Source organism: Lissotriton vulgaris, unplaced genomic scaffold (assembly GCF_964263255.1).
Source record: "Lissotriton vulgaris unplaced genomic scaffold, aLisVul1.2 SCAFFOLD_461, whole genome shotgun sequence".
Lineage (NCBI taxonomy): Eukaryota > Metazoa > Chordata > Amphibia > Caudata > Salamandridae > Lissotriton > Lissotriton vulgaris.
This window is the reverse complement of record NW_028254792.1, coordinates 667653-682306: the sequence shown is the minus strand read 5'-3', so window position 1 is coordinate 682306 and position 14654 is coordinate 667653. Positions and strand designations below refer to the sequence as shown.

The 14654-nt window shown below is 44.1% G+C and overlaps 1 protein-coding gene across 2 annotated transcripts in view; it reads left to right on the top strand.

Moving 5' to 3' along the window:
• LOC147659414 (1-aminocyclopropane-1-carboxylate synthase-like protein 1) overlaps positions 1-14654 on the top strand; it is a 210216-nt gene that overhangs the window by 49736 nt on the left and 145826 nt on the right. For both annotated transcript variants that reach the window (XM_086951760.1, XM_086951759.1), the window contains one exon: positions 7177-7787. In XM_086951760.1, the coding sequence (XP_086807886.1) occupies positions 7177-7787 (611 nt within the window). The remainder of the gene's footprint in view (positions 1-7176; positions 7788-14654) is intronic.

The following is a 14654-nucleotide window of genomic DNA, read 5'->3' as shown; positions in this document are numbered from 1 at the left end:
GGCTCACAGGTTATATATGTGTCCAGATATAGGTTTAGATATAGGTATACTATATCTAAGCAAGGGGTGATTACACCCACTTGCCCCAGCTGAGTGATCAGCCAGTTGTGTCAATTTAAGAACCAGCCAGGGGTGGCAAAAGCTATGCTTCAGCCCCTGGTAGGCCTTGGTGGCACCTATGCCCTGAGCACCTATAGTGCATGGTACAGGGGCTGACAAGGAGTCCATTTCCAATTGTGTTATGTACCTATAGCACATGTATTATAAATTTAGAGAGAGAACAGCAGGCTGGGGGTCTGATTAGCAGGCCCACAGCCTCAGTAAGTCGAAAACCAGTGAAGCAAAAAGCAAAAATTGGGGTGACCATAGGATAGCAGACCCTACTCTCCTACAGGGCTATTTAGTGTCTAACAGAAAATAGCATTTTCAATGCTTACCTACACTTTTAAAAAAGAAGATAATTATGTATTCTGTACTGTTCTTTACCTGTAGTCCGCAGGCCTATATGCTTTCTAACCTTAATTTTTCTGTCAATAATCACAATCGTTTTGAGATAACTAAGTCTATAAAGATGGTTCGTTTTGCTAGAATATTGGCTTCATCTACTAACAATAATATTCACTTTAAGCCTATTGTATTGCCTCTCGAACGCATTTGATATATCTGTTCATGCAGATGTGGTAAAAAAACAATCATAAGCATTCAAAAAAACTTGCCAGGAGCTGATTTCTACTTTAAGACAGAACTTATGTGAATAAAACACAAGCATATGTTAATGCGCCCAATAACTGTTCACATTCAAACATGCTCTAACCTGAACTAGAAACCAGCTTTTGACTAAAACCGTCTTTAAATTGGTTATGATTTTCTAGAAAGTCATGCAGCTGCACATTAGAGAGCCAATATTGTAAGTGTTCAGCGCTCAGGTCAAATGCCCTAAAAGCCCTTCTCAGCTGTAGGTCCTCCCATCTATTGCTTTACATAACAGACACTTACAAACATCTAGCACTTACACTTCTTGGAATGGAAAGGGGCCATACTGCACATTCAGCAGCTCGAAAATGGTTGTTCATGGTGCCACTTACCACTAAACAGCAAGTAGTCTGGCTTAATGAGCACATGGTCTTCTACCTTTTATGCAATCGCTGTCTATGTCACCTTTTGAAACAATCGCCCTGCATGGTCTTCAGGTTTGTCCACCTCGATTGCTACCCATGTCTGTCTGAGGCTAATGTCATTCCAGTTACTAATTCAGTCTAACCACTTCTGCTTAGAGCTCTGATTACACATGATAACCTACTGTTTTGTGTATATGACCGATGTCTGTTATGGGTGTGTAGTTGCCCCTGTATTAAAAACATGCAACTGTGGATAAACGTAGATATTCTGAGTTCACACAGTGTGTTTTTATTTGTTTACCTTTTGTATATTATTGTTGAGGTTCAAATTGTAGAAATGGCTTGCGCGTCCTTACCTTTCAGTTGTAATTCAGTGGTGTCAGCAGAAATAAAAAGTTTAAGAGCTAGTATTCTAGGGGACAAGTGTTCAAGGCATGCATCAAGTTTGTTTTTAAGCTTGTTTTTCAATACATGAAGACTCTTTTTCAATATATTTTATACACCGTAGTAGCCTCCTAAAATAAGGAATGCATGACTGGATTTGTCCTTGGTGGACATTCATAGGCCTACTTATTTGTATACCCAAGTGGTTTATATGGTCAGGGAGTCGCCAATATCCCACGAGTCCCAACCATTCCACACAAAACAACCATATCAATGACAATGTCTGAGACCATCTCTTTGCACGGTTACCACATCATTCACATCTTGTTTACAGGTGATACCTAGCCTTAACAAAGACTCTACATGGGAATCACCTAACAGTAACTAGTCTGTTCCTATGCAATCAACACAAACGTACCCATTCCGAAAAATATAATGATTAGCTTTGTGACCCTTTCTCTTGCGGCCCGTCCAAACAGTGGTTCTCTCCTTATGTATGAGCCCCACCTTCCCACTCCGTGCTAGGAGCTCTCCCACCTCGGGAGTCTTTTGCTGGTGACCCGGATGCCCTAACGAAACCTACAACGGGCACCCCCTACAACCAAGATCCTAGTCCCCTCAAGGGCCTGTGCTAGCTTGCGCCAACTGCACCTGTGTAGGTGGTTGATGGGTAAGGACCGTGCGTCAGCGACCGCCCGTACTCCTCTGCAACCTCCTTTCTACATGCTGCCAGGACCCGTTGGAGGGTCCAGTGAGGCCGATGTTAATTTGGTATAGAAGGATGCCGTAAGGGTACCTGAAGTGTCCCCAGCAATCATGACCTGACTCACCACTAACCGGCATAGTTCCCCTACTATCTGCCCCTGCACAGTATGCTTTGGTCTAACCAGGCTAGCAAATTCTCAAGAAACATTGCATTACCTTCATTCTACAAGTGCATTCCATCATGTAAGAAAACAACGCTCACCCTGACAAACATGTTGTCTTAAACAACTTCTCCACCCTCCGGTTTATCTGTTTTACTTACTCATTGAGGGCCCTGACCCATTACCTCCTCCCCAACTCAACCTCGGGACGTTGCTGGAGCACGCAGCAATGGCCTCCAAAAACTTCTTTACAGCAACATATTTCGGAAACGATCAGTTCAAATAAGTCTTTTCGACGGCTCCGTCAAGCCATTGTCTCTTAGATGCACGATTACAATCCCTGGTAGTGGAAGCCTCCGGGGTAAATTCTGTCCAATGCAGTTTTCCAGTGGGGTAAGCAAAGCCCCCCTCCTTGTCCACCAAAGGTAAGCTTATATCCTACATTCTTTGCTTGCGAAGCGTAGTCTCCTGCAGAATAGAAGAACTTTGTGCATCTCACTTGGGAGTAGTCCAACACCAGTATAATTGTAACACCCCTTGCTCCCACGTTGACAGGAGGCTATGAAGTATCCAGTGGACGTATCAGCGTATCCTGTTGTCCACCTGCGTTGCAAGGAGAATCCAGTAAAGGATGTAAAAGTATGAAATTCTGAACATCTACTATTTAATCTCACAGAGTGCTTGTAGCAATAAGACTTCCACCTGCCTATCTTTAGAACTGCTTGTCCTAGCAACCCCCTGCTTAGCTGTCCCAATCTGCATTGGATGGGAGCAATATTCCGCAGGCCAAACCTGCTGACACCAGGCCGCTGCTGAGCACCTTGACAAATTGAAATCTTGTGAGTGCATTCCCTCACCATGTACTAGAAGTGGGCCTACCGTCCCCTGTACTTGGTGCACAATAAAGGCTTCCAGATTCCCCAGTGAATAGCACTCCTTCCCCGGGGCCCAGTGAAGCAGTATGTGGTCCCCCCTACCCACTTGGTCGGTCTTTGAACGGGCTATGCTAACCGCCAGAGAGGCATTTGACCTTTAAATATCAGCTAGCTGCAGACCACCATTTATGCCCTTTCTGTTCTTTGCCACCATCTCCCCACTCTTAATACCCCATAGAACGCTAGGGAGGAAGCTGCCCTTAAAAGGCGAACCTTACCTGGTGACCTGCACACCCTGTCATAGCTGGCCATGATAGTTGTCAGTTTCAATGGTTCTGTTTGATGCATGGAGTCCTATACCCCTCCAATGGCTGCCAGCCCTTCAGTGCCCTTTGAACCAGGAAAGCATTTGTCCAATCTGTGTAGCCTGACATTTTTACAAGAAGGGAAATTGCCACAGTATGTCGCTTAGAATAGGACACTGGTCGCCCCTCCCCTCTCAGAATCTCTAGGAATGCGATTACCGACTTGGGTAAAAATCATTCTCTAACCCCTTTGCCTTCCTGAAACCTGCAATATGCCCCCTCATTGGCACGCTTTGTCCTAGGCACTAAACTGGCAGCCACAAGGTTTGTATACTGGGGCACCAAGCTGCCATAGTTGATCCGGGAATTGTGAAGGCAACTATCCTGCTCCTGAGTGGTGGTACCTGAAAGCTCAACCTCAAACCAGATTCCACCGAGACTTCTGACTAGCTCTGAACACACCAAGATGCTCCCAAAATGGCGCAAAGCCTGCGCTGCCTGCAGAAACTATAAACAGACCAACTCCTTATTGGCGGGTCTTGACGATAGTACCGTCTCACTCAAATCCCTCAAAAATGCCTCACATATTCTCATATCCTGGCGAACCTCACTTGACAACCTAGTATGATGGTGCCTCAACTTCAGATCACACATGGCCATCTCGATTGAACTGGAATGTGGTGCCTATGTGGATGTGATATGGAGCGCAAAATTCTACTGTCCAACTACCACCTGCAACTGATACAATGTCATATTAGGAACCAGATATTTCTCCAATGCACTTGTGAACCCCCTGAATTTCTTCTGGGGGAGCCTAGACATGCCTGCCTTGAACTACAAATCTATCCTCAGGAATACAATTGTTGTAGCTGGCCTACAGGTCTTTGCTTTCCCCAGTAGTATCCCAAACTTTCTCATCATTCCCTGGAAATGTTCTAACGCCTCCCCCACACTCTGTTGTTCCAGGCGAACCTAGGAACAGGACATCATCCAAATAATTTAGTGCCCACTTGTACCCCGATCTTTGCCTAAATACCCCCTCAAATAAAGTGCTTTACCTCTCGAATTAAGTACAATAGACTAAACAGCCCATGGGCATACATTTGTCACAGTAGAAGGCACCCTCAATGTGGAAACCCAATAAATGAAAGTCATCTGGATGCTCTGGTAGCAGCCTAAAGGCGAATTCTATATGTGCCTTCACTAACAATTTCCCAGCTCCTGGCGAGAAAGACTAGCGAGATAGACTTGACCCAGCACAATTTCCCATTGATTGCCTCATTGACAGATTGACCCTTAGGCGCAGCAAGTTGTATATCTAGCGGTACTCCCCTGGGTCCTTCTTCGCGTTCAAAATATTATTTCTGGCAGTGCTAGGATCAGCCCTTAGTGACTTCTGGTTTTGACTGTATATCATGCCCACACACCCCTTAGCTGGGCTCCTGTAACCGTTCTTAAAACCCTCATACAAAGTCTGAGGAGCTACTGTGGTGCCGTAAACATTCAACCATGACACCATTGCTTGCCAGTTAACTGTTGGAGGGGCCTTGACTAATAGGGGGTGATCATTCCTTCTCTTTGGGGCCACTATCCTTTGTCTTCTTAAAGCACTTGACTTGGGTGTGTGGGTAGGCCGCATAAAGAACGGTGCTTGAATTTGCGCGTCCGTGGGGCTCTGGAGCAAGATCTTTTATTGAAGTCCCAGCATGACCCTTTCTTTGCCCCGCTACCCGAATTATTGCTTGTTCCTACGCCCGACCGAAAGAGCTGACTTGGGGCACCTTCAACCTTCTGCTGCTTCATGAAGTGCAGCCAAGTGTTTACATTGATCTGCTCCCACCTTAACAAGGGGTTTGTGTCCCAAATATTCTTAAATTCTTAGTCCTAGTCCCTCCATGTAGTGCCTTCAAACTCATTATGCGCACAAACTATCCTATTCTAGCAGCATGCCAGATGTGCCCCGTGGACAGTGACTGCCAAGGGTAAGATCTTGTTGCATGCAGATAGAATTCAATCTGCATCATCTGTGTAAACCCTGTGAGACAACAATGTATGCAGTGGCAATCGGATTATGCAGTGACTGCTCTCACATTTTCTAGGTTGAGTTTTAAAAGGAGAGGATGGTTGTGATTTTGATAGTTGGAAAAGGATTGGAAAACATTCAGACCAGCCCCTCTTACTGGTAAGATGGCATTTAATCGATGCGGGGTCCCAAGCAGTGAGGTCTTGTATTCGACCTTTGTTATGCGTCGTTAAGAATGAGTGCTGATGAAGGTCCTGCAGTTGCCAGACGTAGCTTTCATTTTTACTGAATCTATTTTTTTGATGCTTTGGGTAATGTTCCTTCTATGCCACTCGCCTACTGATTTCAGATGTGAAACCCTACCGTGTCCAGTGCAGGTGTATGTACACTCCAAAACAGCTAATAGAAAAATTGTGAGTCTAAAATACACCTGTGGGCTGCTCAATGATGCATTTTACGGCACAAGCCAAAGGCTAAAGTTTTTTAAGCAAAAATATCCAGTGGCTGAAGAAGGCTTACTCAAGCCCACTTAACATAAGCATATAATACAATATTTGTGCCATGACTGGTGCACCATATACATCAAACCAAAATATGACATGCTTGCATTCCAGGGCATAAAATAACTTGATGGCCCAACTAAGTCGGCCTTTCATTTCCCACAGAGGTTTTAGTAGGTGGTGTGTGGTGAAAGGGAGCAGGCTATCTATCCACAGGCTGCCCTAGCTGCTCGGAGGAGATCTTCATCCTGGCTTGTTCACCTTATGATGACTTTCTGCTGCTTGTGATCTCTGTGGGAAAGGTGCTCGCTGCTCGGAGTACATGTTTGCCTTTGAAACAATTGCAGGTTTTCTAGCTTGGACTGGAAAATACTGCATGTGTTCAGATTACAATGTGCCTTTGCTTTTATATGAAGTGCTGTGGACATGTCTCAACTGACGTTCTTCGTGAGTCTTATTCAGCGATCTCTGAATTTAGAGAATTAGATGGACATGAGGGCTCCAGCAGTTACAGGATTTTACCCTAGTGTTGCAGTAGGGTATTTAAGTCGGTACGCTTATGTTTTCAACCGTGCATAGTGTAAAAACAGCTCCATTAGAATAGAAGAGGTTATCTCCAATTCTACATGCTAAGTTTTGCATAGTTAACAAACTTTGTATGTTTATAAAGTTTCACTCCTTCACAAATCCTTTGCTGGAAACCTTTTCAAATACCTAAAGTGTTTTGTAGTGTGTATATAAATGTATTATGTATTCATAATTTAATTAGTTTTAACTAATTATTAATGTATAGTCTTGGACTATATAAAATGTATTTCTGGTCCTGCTCTCACACTCCATATGTCTGAAGTTTCCCAATGGAGCTGCAGCTGTTTCTTGGTAGTTATACAATACACAAAGCAAACACCTCATGCAAGACAGTGCAAGGTCCACAAAGTAATCTTTGCTCCACAGCAAATTGACAAAGGGTGTCACCTTTGATTTCTGACAGTGTCAGCTGTGTTTGTGCCTCTCAGTTGGTTGACTCTGTAACAAACTATCAATGGGCTGTTTTTTTTGGAGAAAATTATTTACATGCTGTTTTTACTCCCATTATTTCTGTTAGGCTTTAGCGAGCCCAACTTGGCCTCGTCCACTGTCCTCCAAGGTGCTGTTCCCCGTCCAGGCTTCAATTCTTTCCACAAGCGGCGGAAGAAGCGAAAGGGGCTGAGGACTAAGGAGTCCCTGGACGAGCTGCTGTTAAAGACTCTACACTCACAGCGGGCTATGGAAGAGGGCCTACTGCAGTTGGAAGAGCGGCGACTGCAGCGGGACATCGAGATGGAGGATCGTCGCATGCAGTTGGAGCAGCGCCGATTCGAACAAGACCGAGAGCACGAGTTCCGTATGTTCAATGTCTTTGCACAGATGCTCACAATCCTGAAGCGGGGCACCACCCCGACCGCCTCTCCTCCCACCCCTCGTGTGGGCCAGTCCCTTGCGCAGATCTTCTCTGAAATGGCCAGCTCAGGACTGGGGGGCATCATCTCTCGGGAAGCCCGGGCAACTGAGCCACCTGCGCCAAGCACACACAACAATCTTAACACAAGTGGCCAGTTTCAGAACAGCCCCTTCTTGTCTGCGAGAGGGAACGTGCTCTGGGGCTTCCGGGGATCATCTGAAGAAGGTTATAATGCCTACCACATAGACAAGTATGACGAGGATAAGAATCCAAATGTGAGTATTTCTGGTGCATTCTCTTGAGCCTAGCTGATTGTTTTAAATGCCAATGAGTAGAGAAGCATGCTGATGTGATATAAGGCACATATAAATGCAGTGCAGGCCTAACCAAGCTCCAGCTTAATCTTTGATACTTAGATCGAGATGCTCATTCTTTTACAGAAGCACATATTCTCCCTTGACCCTATCTGAACAAATTTAGAAGACCATGTGCATATTGTTCATATTATGCTACGTTGCTTTACATTAATTGGAGTGAGCATGCAAACACATACTTTCAATCTTCCTTCTTCTACACTTAGTTGTTGTGCACCCTCTGTTCAGTTCTCAGAATAGCTTCCTTTGTTGATATGTCAAATGCAAAGAACACAGATGTTCTGTTTGGACAAAACACACTCCCAAAGCCCAGGTTTTCCTTACTATAAATTATAACTGAATGTTCAGGGATGAACAAGCTTAGTTTAAATGCATTATGACCATTTTAATATTATTCTAATGAAAAGCCCAGAACTAATAAAGTGAGTTTAAGCTGTTTCTGAATTTTATTTTTCTATTCTAAGGATTATCTGTAAAAGATGTCTTTGAGTGTCCACATCATGACCTTCAGGTCATGATGTGCAAAACTAAAGCCATTTTGTACTGAAAATTCCTTAGAATAGAAAAATACAAATCTAATTGGTCATTCTTTACACTGTTCTGTAGCCTTTTGTTCAGGCTAACCTACATTTTTTTAATTGAAGTGCTTTGCTCTATTCACAGAATGGAATGTTTAACTGTACATCTACGATGCTCGTCTAACCTGTCCCATGCGCTTTCAGGGTTTGTGCAATCCGCCTCTTTTCCATAGTTGTTCCTTGATCCTTTGTAGAGTGACCTCTGCATTGCTCTCCCAATCTGCTCTGGACAGTCGTATTTTACTTAAAACATGGTACAGTAGAATAGTTTTATTTAATTCTCTCTTGCTGAAAATCAGTACCTGCGCATGAACCTTTTTAGACTACTGTGTTTTTTATTTTTTATTTTAACAAAAGCAGGGTAGTTGTGAGGCTAAAAAAATCATACAAAATGACAGAACTTTACTATAGAATGTTATGGAGATATCAAAGCACACATTTTAATCTGGAGGGTGAACACGTAATTTTAACTTTCCATGTTACCTTAGAAGAGCTCTGCACCACCATAATGTTTCATATGAATCGTAGCCACACAGTTCCTATTTACTGTCTTCAGAATCAGAAAGTAGCAATCAATTAATCAAAGAAGACATGTATAGCGTGGCTAATCACCCGCAAGGTTTTTAAGGAGCTGGTGAAACTATGTATGTATGTATGTATGAAGCTTATATAGCGCATGACTTACCCTGGGGCATCTCCGCGCTTGCTTAGGGAACCCGTCCTGGTATTCCCCTGTGAGATAACCCTGGCAGGGTATCCACAAGGTGAAAGCCAGGCATCCCGCCGCGAGGGGCCGATGTGGAGATTAAGCAAGCTATTGCCCAGAGTCGCAGAGTGTGAACCCGTGAGTCGAGAAGGCACCAGAGCGAGAATTAACGAGCCCGTGGAATTATTGAGCCCAAGCCCTGCCGAGGCGGGGAATTGAACCCTGGTCCAGGGCCGAACTCAAGCTCCAGGTCTGCCGCCTCTAACCCCTGAGCCACAAACTAGCTGCGGAGGCTCAGTCGAACAGTCAGGTCGTGAGTTCTTCCCTGATTTCCAGCAGCGAGGGTGAGGTCTGGAAGTGGAGAGAGAGGTTGTTCAGGCCGTGGGCACGAGGTGCAGGACAGGGCGACCTCCACTGTGGCTTGTGCTAATGCATGCTAAGGAGTGTGAACCAGTGGAAGGGAGGAGGAGCGCAGGTGTCTGGATGACTGGTGGAAGTTCAGGCTGTGGTTGCATGCATGGTCATCCTTGGTTGTGCAAGGCTTTGTAGGTGTGGATCATCATCTTGGAGTGGTATCTCTTCTGCATGGGGGGAGCCAGTGGAGCTTATTGAGGTGGGGGGGTGATGTGGTCTATTAGGGAACGTTAAGCAAGAGTCTGGCCGCACAGTTCTGCATGCTCTGTAGTCTCTTCAGGAGGAGCGAGGCGATTCCTGCATAGAGCGTGGTGCCTGATTTCAGTACAGTGGAAGACCTAGATAAGGGAGACCCCTTCGTTTGTAGAGCTCTACACATACTGCACAGAGCCCTAAACTTGAAACCTTCATGGTGTTAGGTAATCGAAGTAGTTCTTTGAGGGCAGAGGCGATGTGTGTTCTACGTTTGGCATGCTGACCACAAAGGTAATTTAAAGATAATATAAGTTGACAAAAAGACCTCATTTGTTCAGTCTTGAACATCTCAATCATGGACATGACGTTGCACTTGAAGTAATTTGTATTCTTGTATCTAGGCACAGACTGGGGGAAAGGTGATGGTTGTGAAACAGTATTTTATCAGTTCTTCGAAATCAATAAGATTGCCAAGTACTTTCTGTCAACCTTTGCCCTTCCTGGAACCTTAACCTGAAGCTGCAGAATGTTGACTCGTTTTCAGCTGCGCGTGCAGTTTCTAAGAGTTGCCGTGTTCCCTTGCTGAAACAGCTTTGTAACACTAAACTGCAAGCGCTTTGTTTCATGCAACAGTAAATCTCAGGGTTTGTCAGTTATTAGTATAGTTGGGTAAAACAATATGTTTATGGATGTGGGTAGCACTTAGTTTAGGTTACATAGATCAATTCGTATCTTGATGCACATAATCACTTAGTTTGAGGCCCCTGGAGTGGTACATATCAGGGTACAGGTAACCACTTAAGTTAAGTTATATAAAGCAATATGTAATGGAGTGTAGGTAAGTACTTAGCTGGTTCAGTTACACGCAGTACAATACGGCGATTGGCTGAGTGAGAGATCTTCATGTAGATTAGGTCAGGCTTTTTGTGAAAAAGACTTACCTGACAAGGGCAATGATCGATTGTGTCAAAAGAGTATTATACAGTTTGTGTGTTGTATATTTATTCTGATAGAATTGTAGATTCTGCAAAATCGTCAACATTTCAGTATAAAATTGTAAACCAAGGAAAACAGTAAAATCAGATGAACAGTTATTTCCTCACATATCCCTGTTCTTAACTTTTATGAGTTACTCCCCGTTTTAGTGTCAAAGTAGGAGGAAGAGAGAATCCTCGTACACTATCACACGATGAAAAATGCAAAGCTGGAGTAACAAACTCCAGCAATGAAAAACACCTGCCTATGCATTTTATTAAATAACAAATAAGCGGTCATCTTCACCTTTTTATACAGTGGATGCATGCTTGGTAGTAGCAAACTCAAGACTACGAAAAAATAATCTCAAGTCAATTCTACAATCTTTTTATTATTTTTTGCATGGGCAAAGCAGATGAGTAATAGATTTGAAATTGTCAGTACAAAGTCTACAACACTGATATATGAATTTACTGTCCCTCGACCAGCCTCCTTTTAGATCTACAATTGAAATGTGCTGACGGCTAAACAACATGTCCAGTGCGAATGTTGCTGTTTTCTGATAAACTTTCCCAGACTTTCCCAAAAAGAGCCGGCTGGATAACATCCAGGACAGGCTCTAGTCTGTACTGATCTTTTACTTCTAAAACCACTGTGGTCAGTGGGCCAGACATTCAGTTTTCCTGAAGCTGGGCAATTTTATGATCCCTGTAGCTCCCTATCAAATCCTTCCTAGATGTTGTTGAACACGTTACTTCTGCTTTATGCCACAAGTTTCCCCTTCCCATGACCAAAAAACTATTCTTAATGTAAGCCAACCAGGGTAGTTTGCTCTCACGCTGTAAGCTCAACACCTCGCTCAACTCTTCTCTGTTTACAGCCAGTTGTAGGATGTCCCACAGAAGTCGCCAGAATAAAAGGGGTAAAAGGGCGGCTTCATCTGCAATTGGTCTAATCCCAAGGTCCAGGCGAAGCGGAGTAAGGGGGGACCTTGGAGGCAGACCAAATCACTGCCTGGCAAAGGAGTTCTCAATTTTTGTTACTGGGCCAGCAGGACGATAACCCCAAATTTCAGCTCCATAGAAGGCTAACAGATTTTGGAATGCAATGCCTATGTACCCTTGTCAGGCCCACATATGTCGGGACCAGCATTAAGCTAGCTTTCTTGATTTGACCACGCCAGTCCATTTTTTTTCTGTGAGTATAATTCTAAGGTATTTAAAGACAGACACCCTCTTAAGAGGTCTATCTTCTAGACGAGTATTTGGCTGTGTGCTATGAACTGCATCAAACACTGTGTATCTCGTTTTCTGTAGATTTATCTCCAGCCCCCTGTTCTTACAAAAAGCATAAAAGTTATCTAAGACCCTCTGAATGCCCATGGGTGATTTTGAGAGCAAGAGAGTGTCATCTGCGAAAATCATGACAGGTACTTTGCAGCTAGCCAACTTAGGGGCATCAATGTCCTTCCCTGCAGTGAAAGCCTCCACTAGGCTGTTGATGAAAAGGCAGAAAAGGGTCGGGCAAGGACACAACATTGGTGTATACCTCTGTCTACAGGTACGGGGGCTGTAAGTTCCCCATGTTTGCCAAACCGAATTTGGGCAAAATTGCCTTCATGCAGTCGTTTGAATCGGTGGCAAAGAAAAGCTGGAACCCCCATATCCAATAAAATAGCCCACAGTTTGTCCCTCTGTACCAAATCAAAAGCAGATTTTAGGTCCACAAATATTAGATAGAGACTGCCACCCTCTATGTACACTGTTTTCCAGTGTAAAAGTTGCAACCTGAAAATGTGGTCTATTGTGGACATCTTTTCTCTAAATCCGGCTTGGAAAGAGCTATCTATCCAGCTCTGGAGTCTGCTCAGTAGCACGCGGGCAGATATTTTTTGGCTAACGTCAATAAGACTTATGGTTCTATAGTTGATAGGAAGAAGTGGAGATCCCTTTTTATAAATTGGTAAGATTTCCACCCCTGTCCAAGTATCTGGAATCAGCATTCCTTGTAAAATGGCATTAAGTAATATCCACAGGTGAGGAGCCCAGATAGTTGGTTCACTACAGAAGAGGTGCCCGGGGATCTTATCTAGCCCTGGAGCTTTGGAATGTGCTACTTTGCTCAGGTCGTCCGTTATCTCCTTCAGGGTAATTTCGGGCACCTCAGAGCAGATTATCTGGAAAGGGAGAAGATCATTACTAGTTATATTATCCTCTTCCTCTAACTCTAAATATAGAGACTCAAAATGTACCTTCCACACATCTGCCCCTATATTGGGTTCCATTACCTGTTTGCCTTCACAGCAACCTGTGTTTACCACATTCCAAAAGGTCCTCATGTCATGGGTGCTTAGGGCGATTCTCAGGGTATCTCACTTTTCGCATTCCCAACTTTTTCCGATACTATTACATGCTGCCCTTTTTTCTCTGATTATCAGCCTATCCTTGTCCGTAATGGCAGAGATGAGGGCTGACTTGGCCATACGGCATCTGTCGCTAAACCAGGGATGTCGTGGACGTATGTTTTCCTTTATCCTTTTATTGGGGTAAAAAATGTTGGCCATAGTGGATGTTAAAGCTTGATGGTTCGCAGCAGTCTCAGAGAGAGAGATAGAGATGCCATTGGTCATAATGGATTGATTTGCGGCGATAAGGAACGGAATGATGGTTTGATATGAAGAGGACAACTTTTCCTTAGATTGGCAGATGGACCCCCATTTAACTCGCTACCTGCAATTGGTGAGTTTGTCTTGTGTCAGGTGGTGGTGTTGATTTAGATGCGCTCTCAGCACATGGCGAGTCCACCTCGAATATAAGAGCCTTATGGTCACTATCATGGCGGGACAAAATGTTAAAATCTATCACCTTATGCCAGGATTTGATGTCTACTAAAATCTAATCTACCAAGATATAATCTAGGATAGAGGCATGTCCTATTCTTTTGAAGGTGTAATTCCCCGGTGTATCAGATTTTGTATGATAGTTGCATACCTTTAGTGAATAATTCAATGTAAGAGTTTTTATCTGGAGCACCAAAGGGGTCCAGCCCTGGTTGGTGGAATGCTGGGCTGTGGAAAAGCCCAGCATAAAACCTCATTGCTGGGGTTATCTCTGTTCAGGCCATTCAAGGGCTCATACTGGCAATTAAAAACACCACCAAGAGTCACAGAGAAGGAGTCAGAAATGGTGGATAAGAAGGTGGTCAATTAATCAGGAGTCGTTGACTCCTGGTTATAGCCAAATGGTTGAGAATAAACATTTATCAGGGCAATTCTGGCTTTTGAGGGAAAGATCAGAATAATACAAAGAATATCACTTGACATTATCTCTATCTTTTTGGCTTCACTACCCAAATGCACACCAACCCAAATACAGGGCTCCTCTGAGGGTCTTCCATTGCCCTCGAAAAAGGTAAATATACTGAATGTCGCATAACCTAATCTGTGCGAGTCCACCCTAGCCCATGTTGTCTGGAACATGCAAACTCCATGTGAATCTATAAACTCCCCCCTACTCTGGGTTGTCCAGTTTGGAAGTGAGACCAGCAACGTTCCATAATAAAACCCGCAGCCCTGGATGGGCCCGAATAGTTATCTAGGTTTGGGAACTGGCCATCAGTCGTTAATGGACCATTATATTGTAGGGGAGGGCTGGTCCTCTCTATCCCATTGACCTTGAGCCAATACTAGCAGCACATTTGTCAGAGTTGGGGGATCGGGATTTTGGGGCCACACACGTTGAAATGATGAGAGCCTGCAGGGACTCATTGGGTGGATCTGGCAAAGGTTGGACTTTTATAGTCGTGAGCCAGTAGTCCCGTTCCACTCCTGCTGCTTCAACTACCCCCTGTTAATCTTGAACCAAAACTAGCAGCACATTTGTCAAAATTGAGGGATAGAGA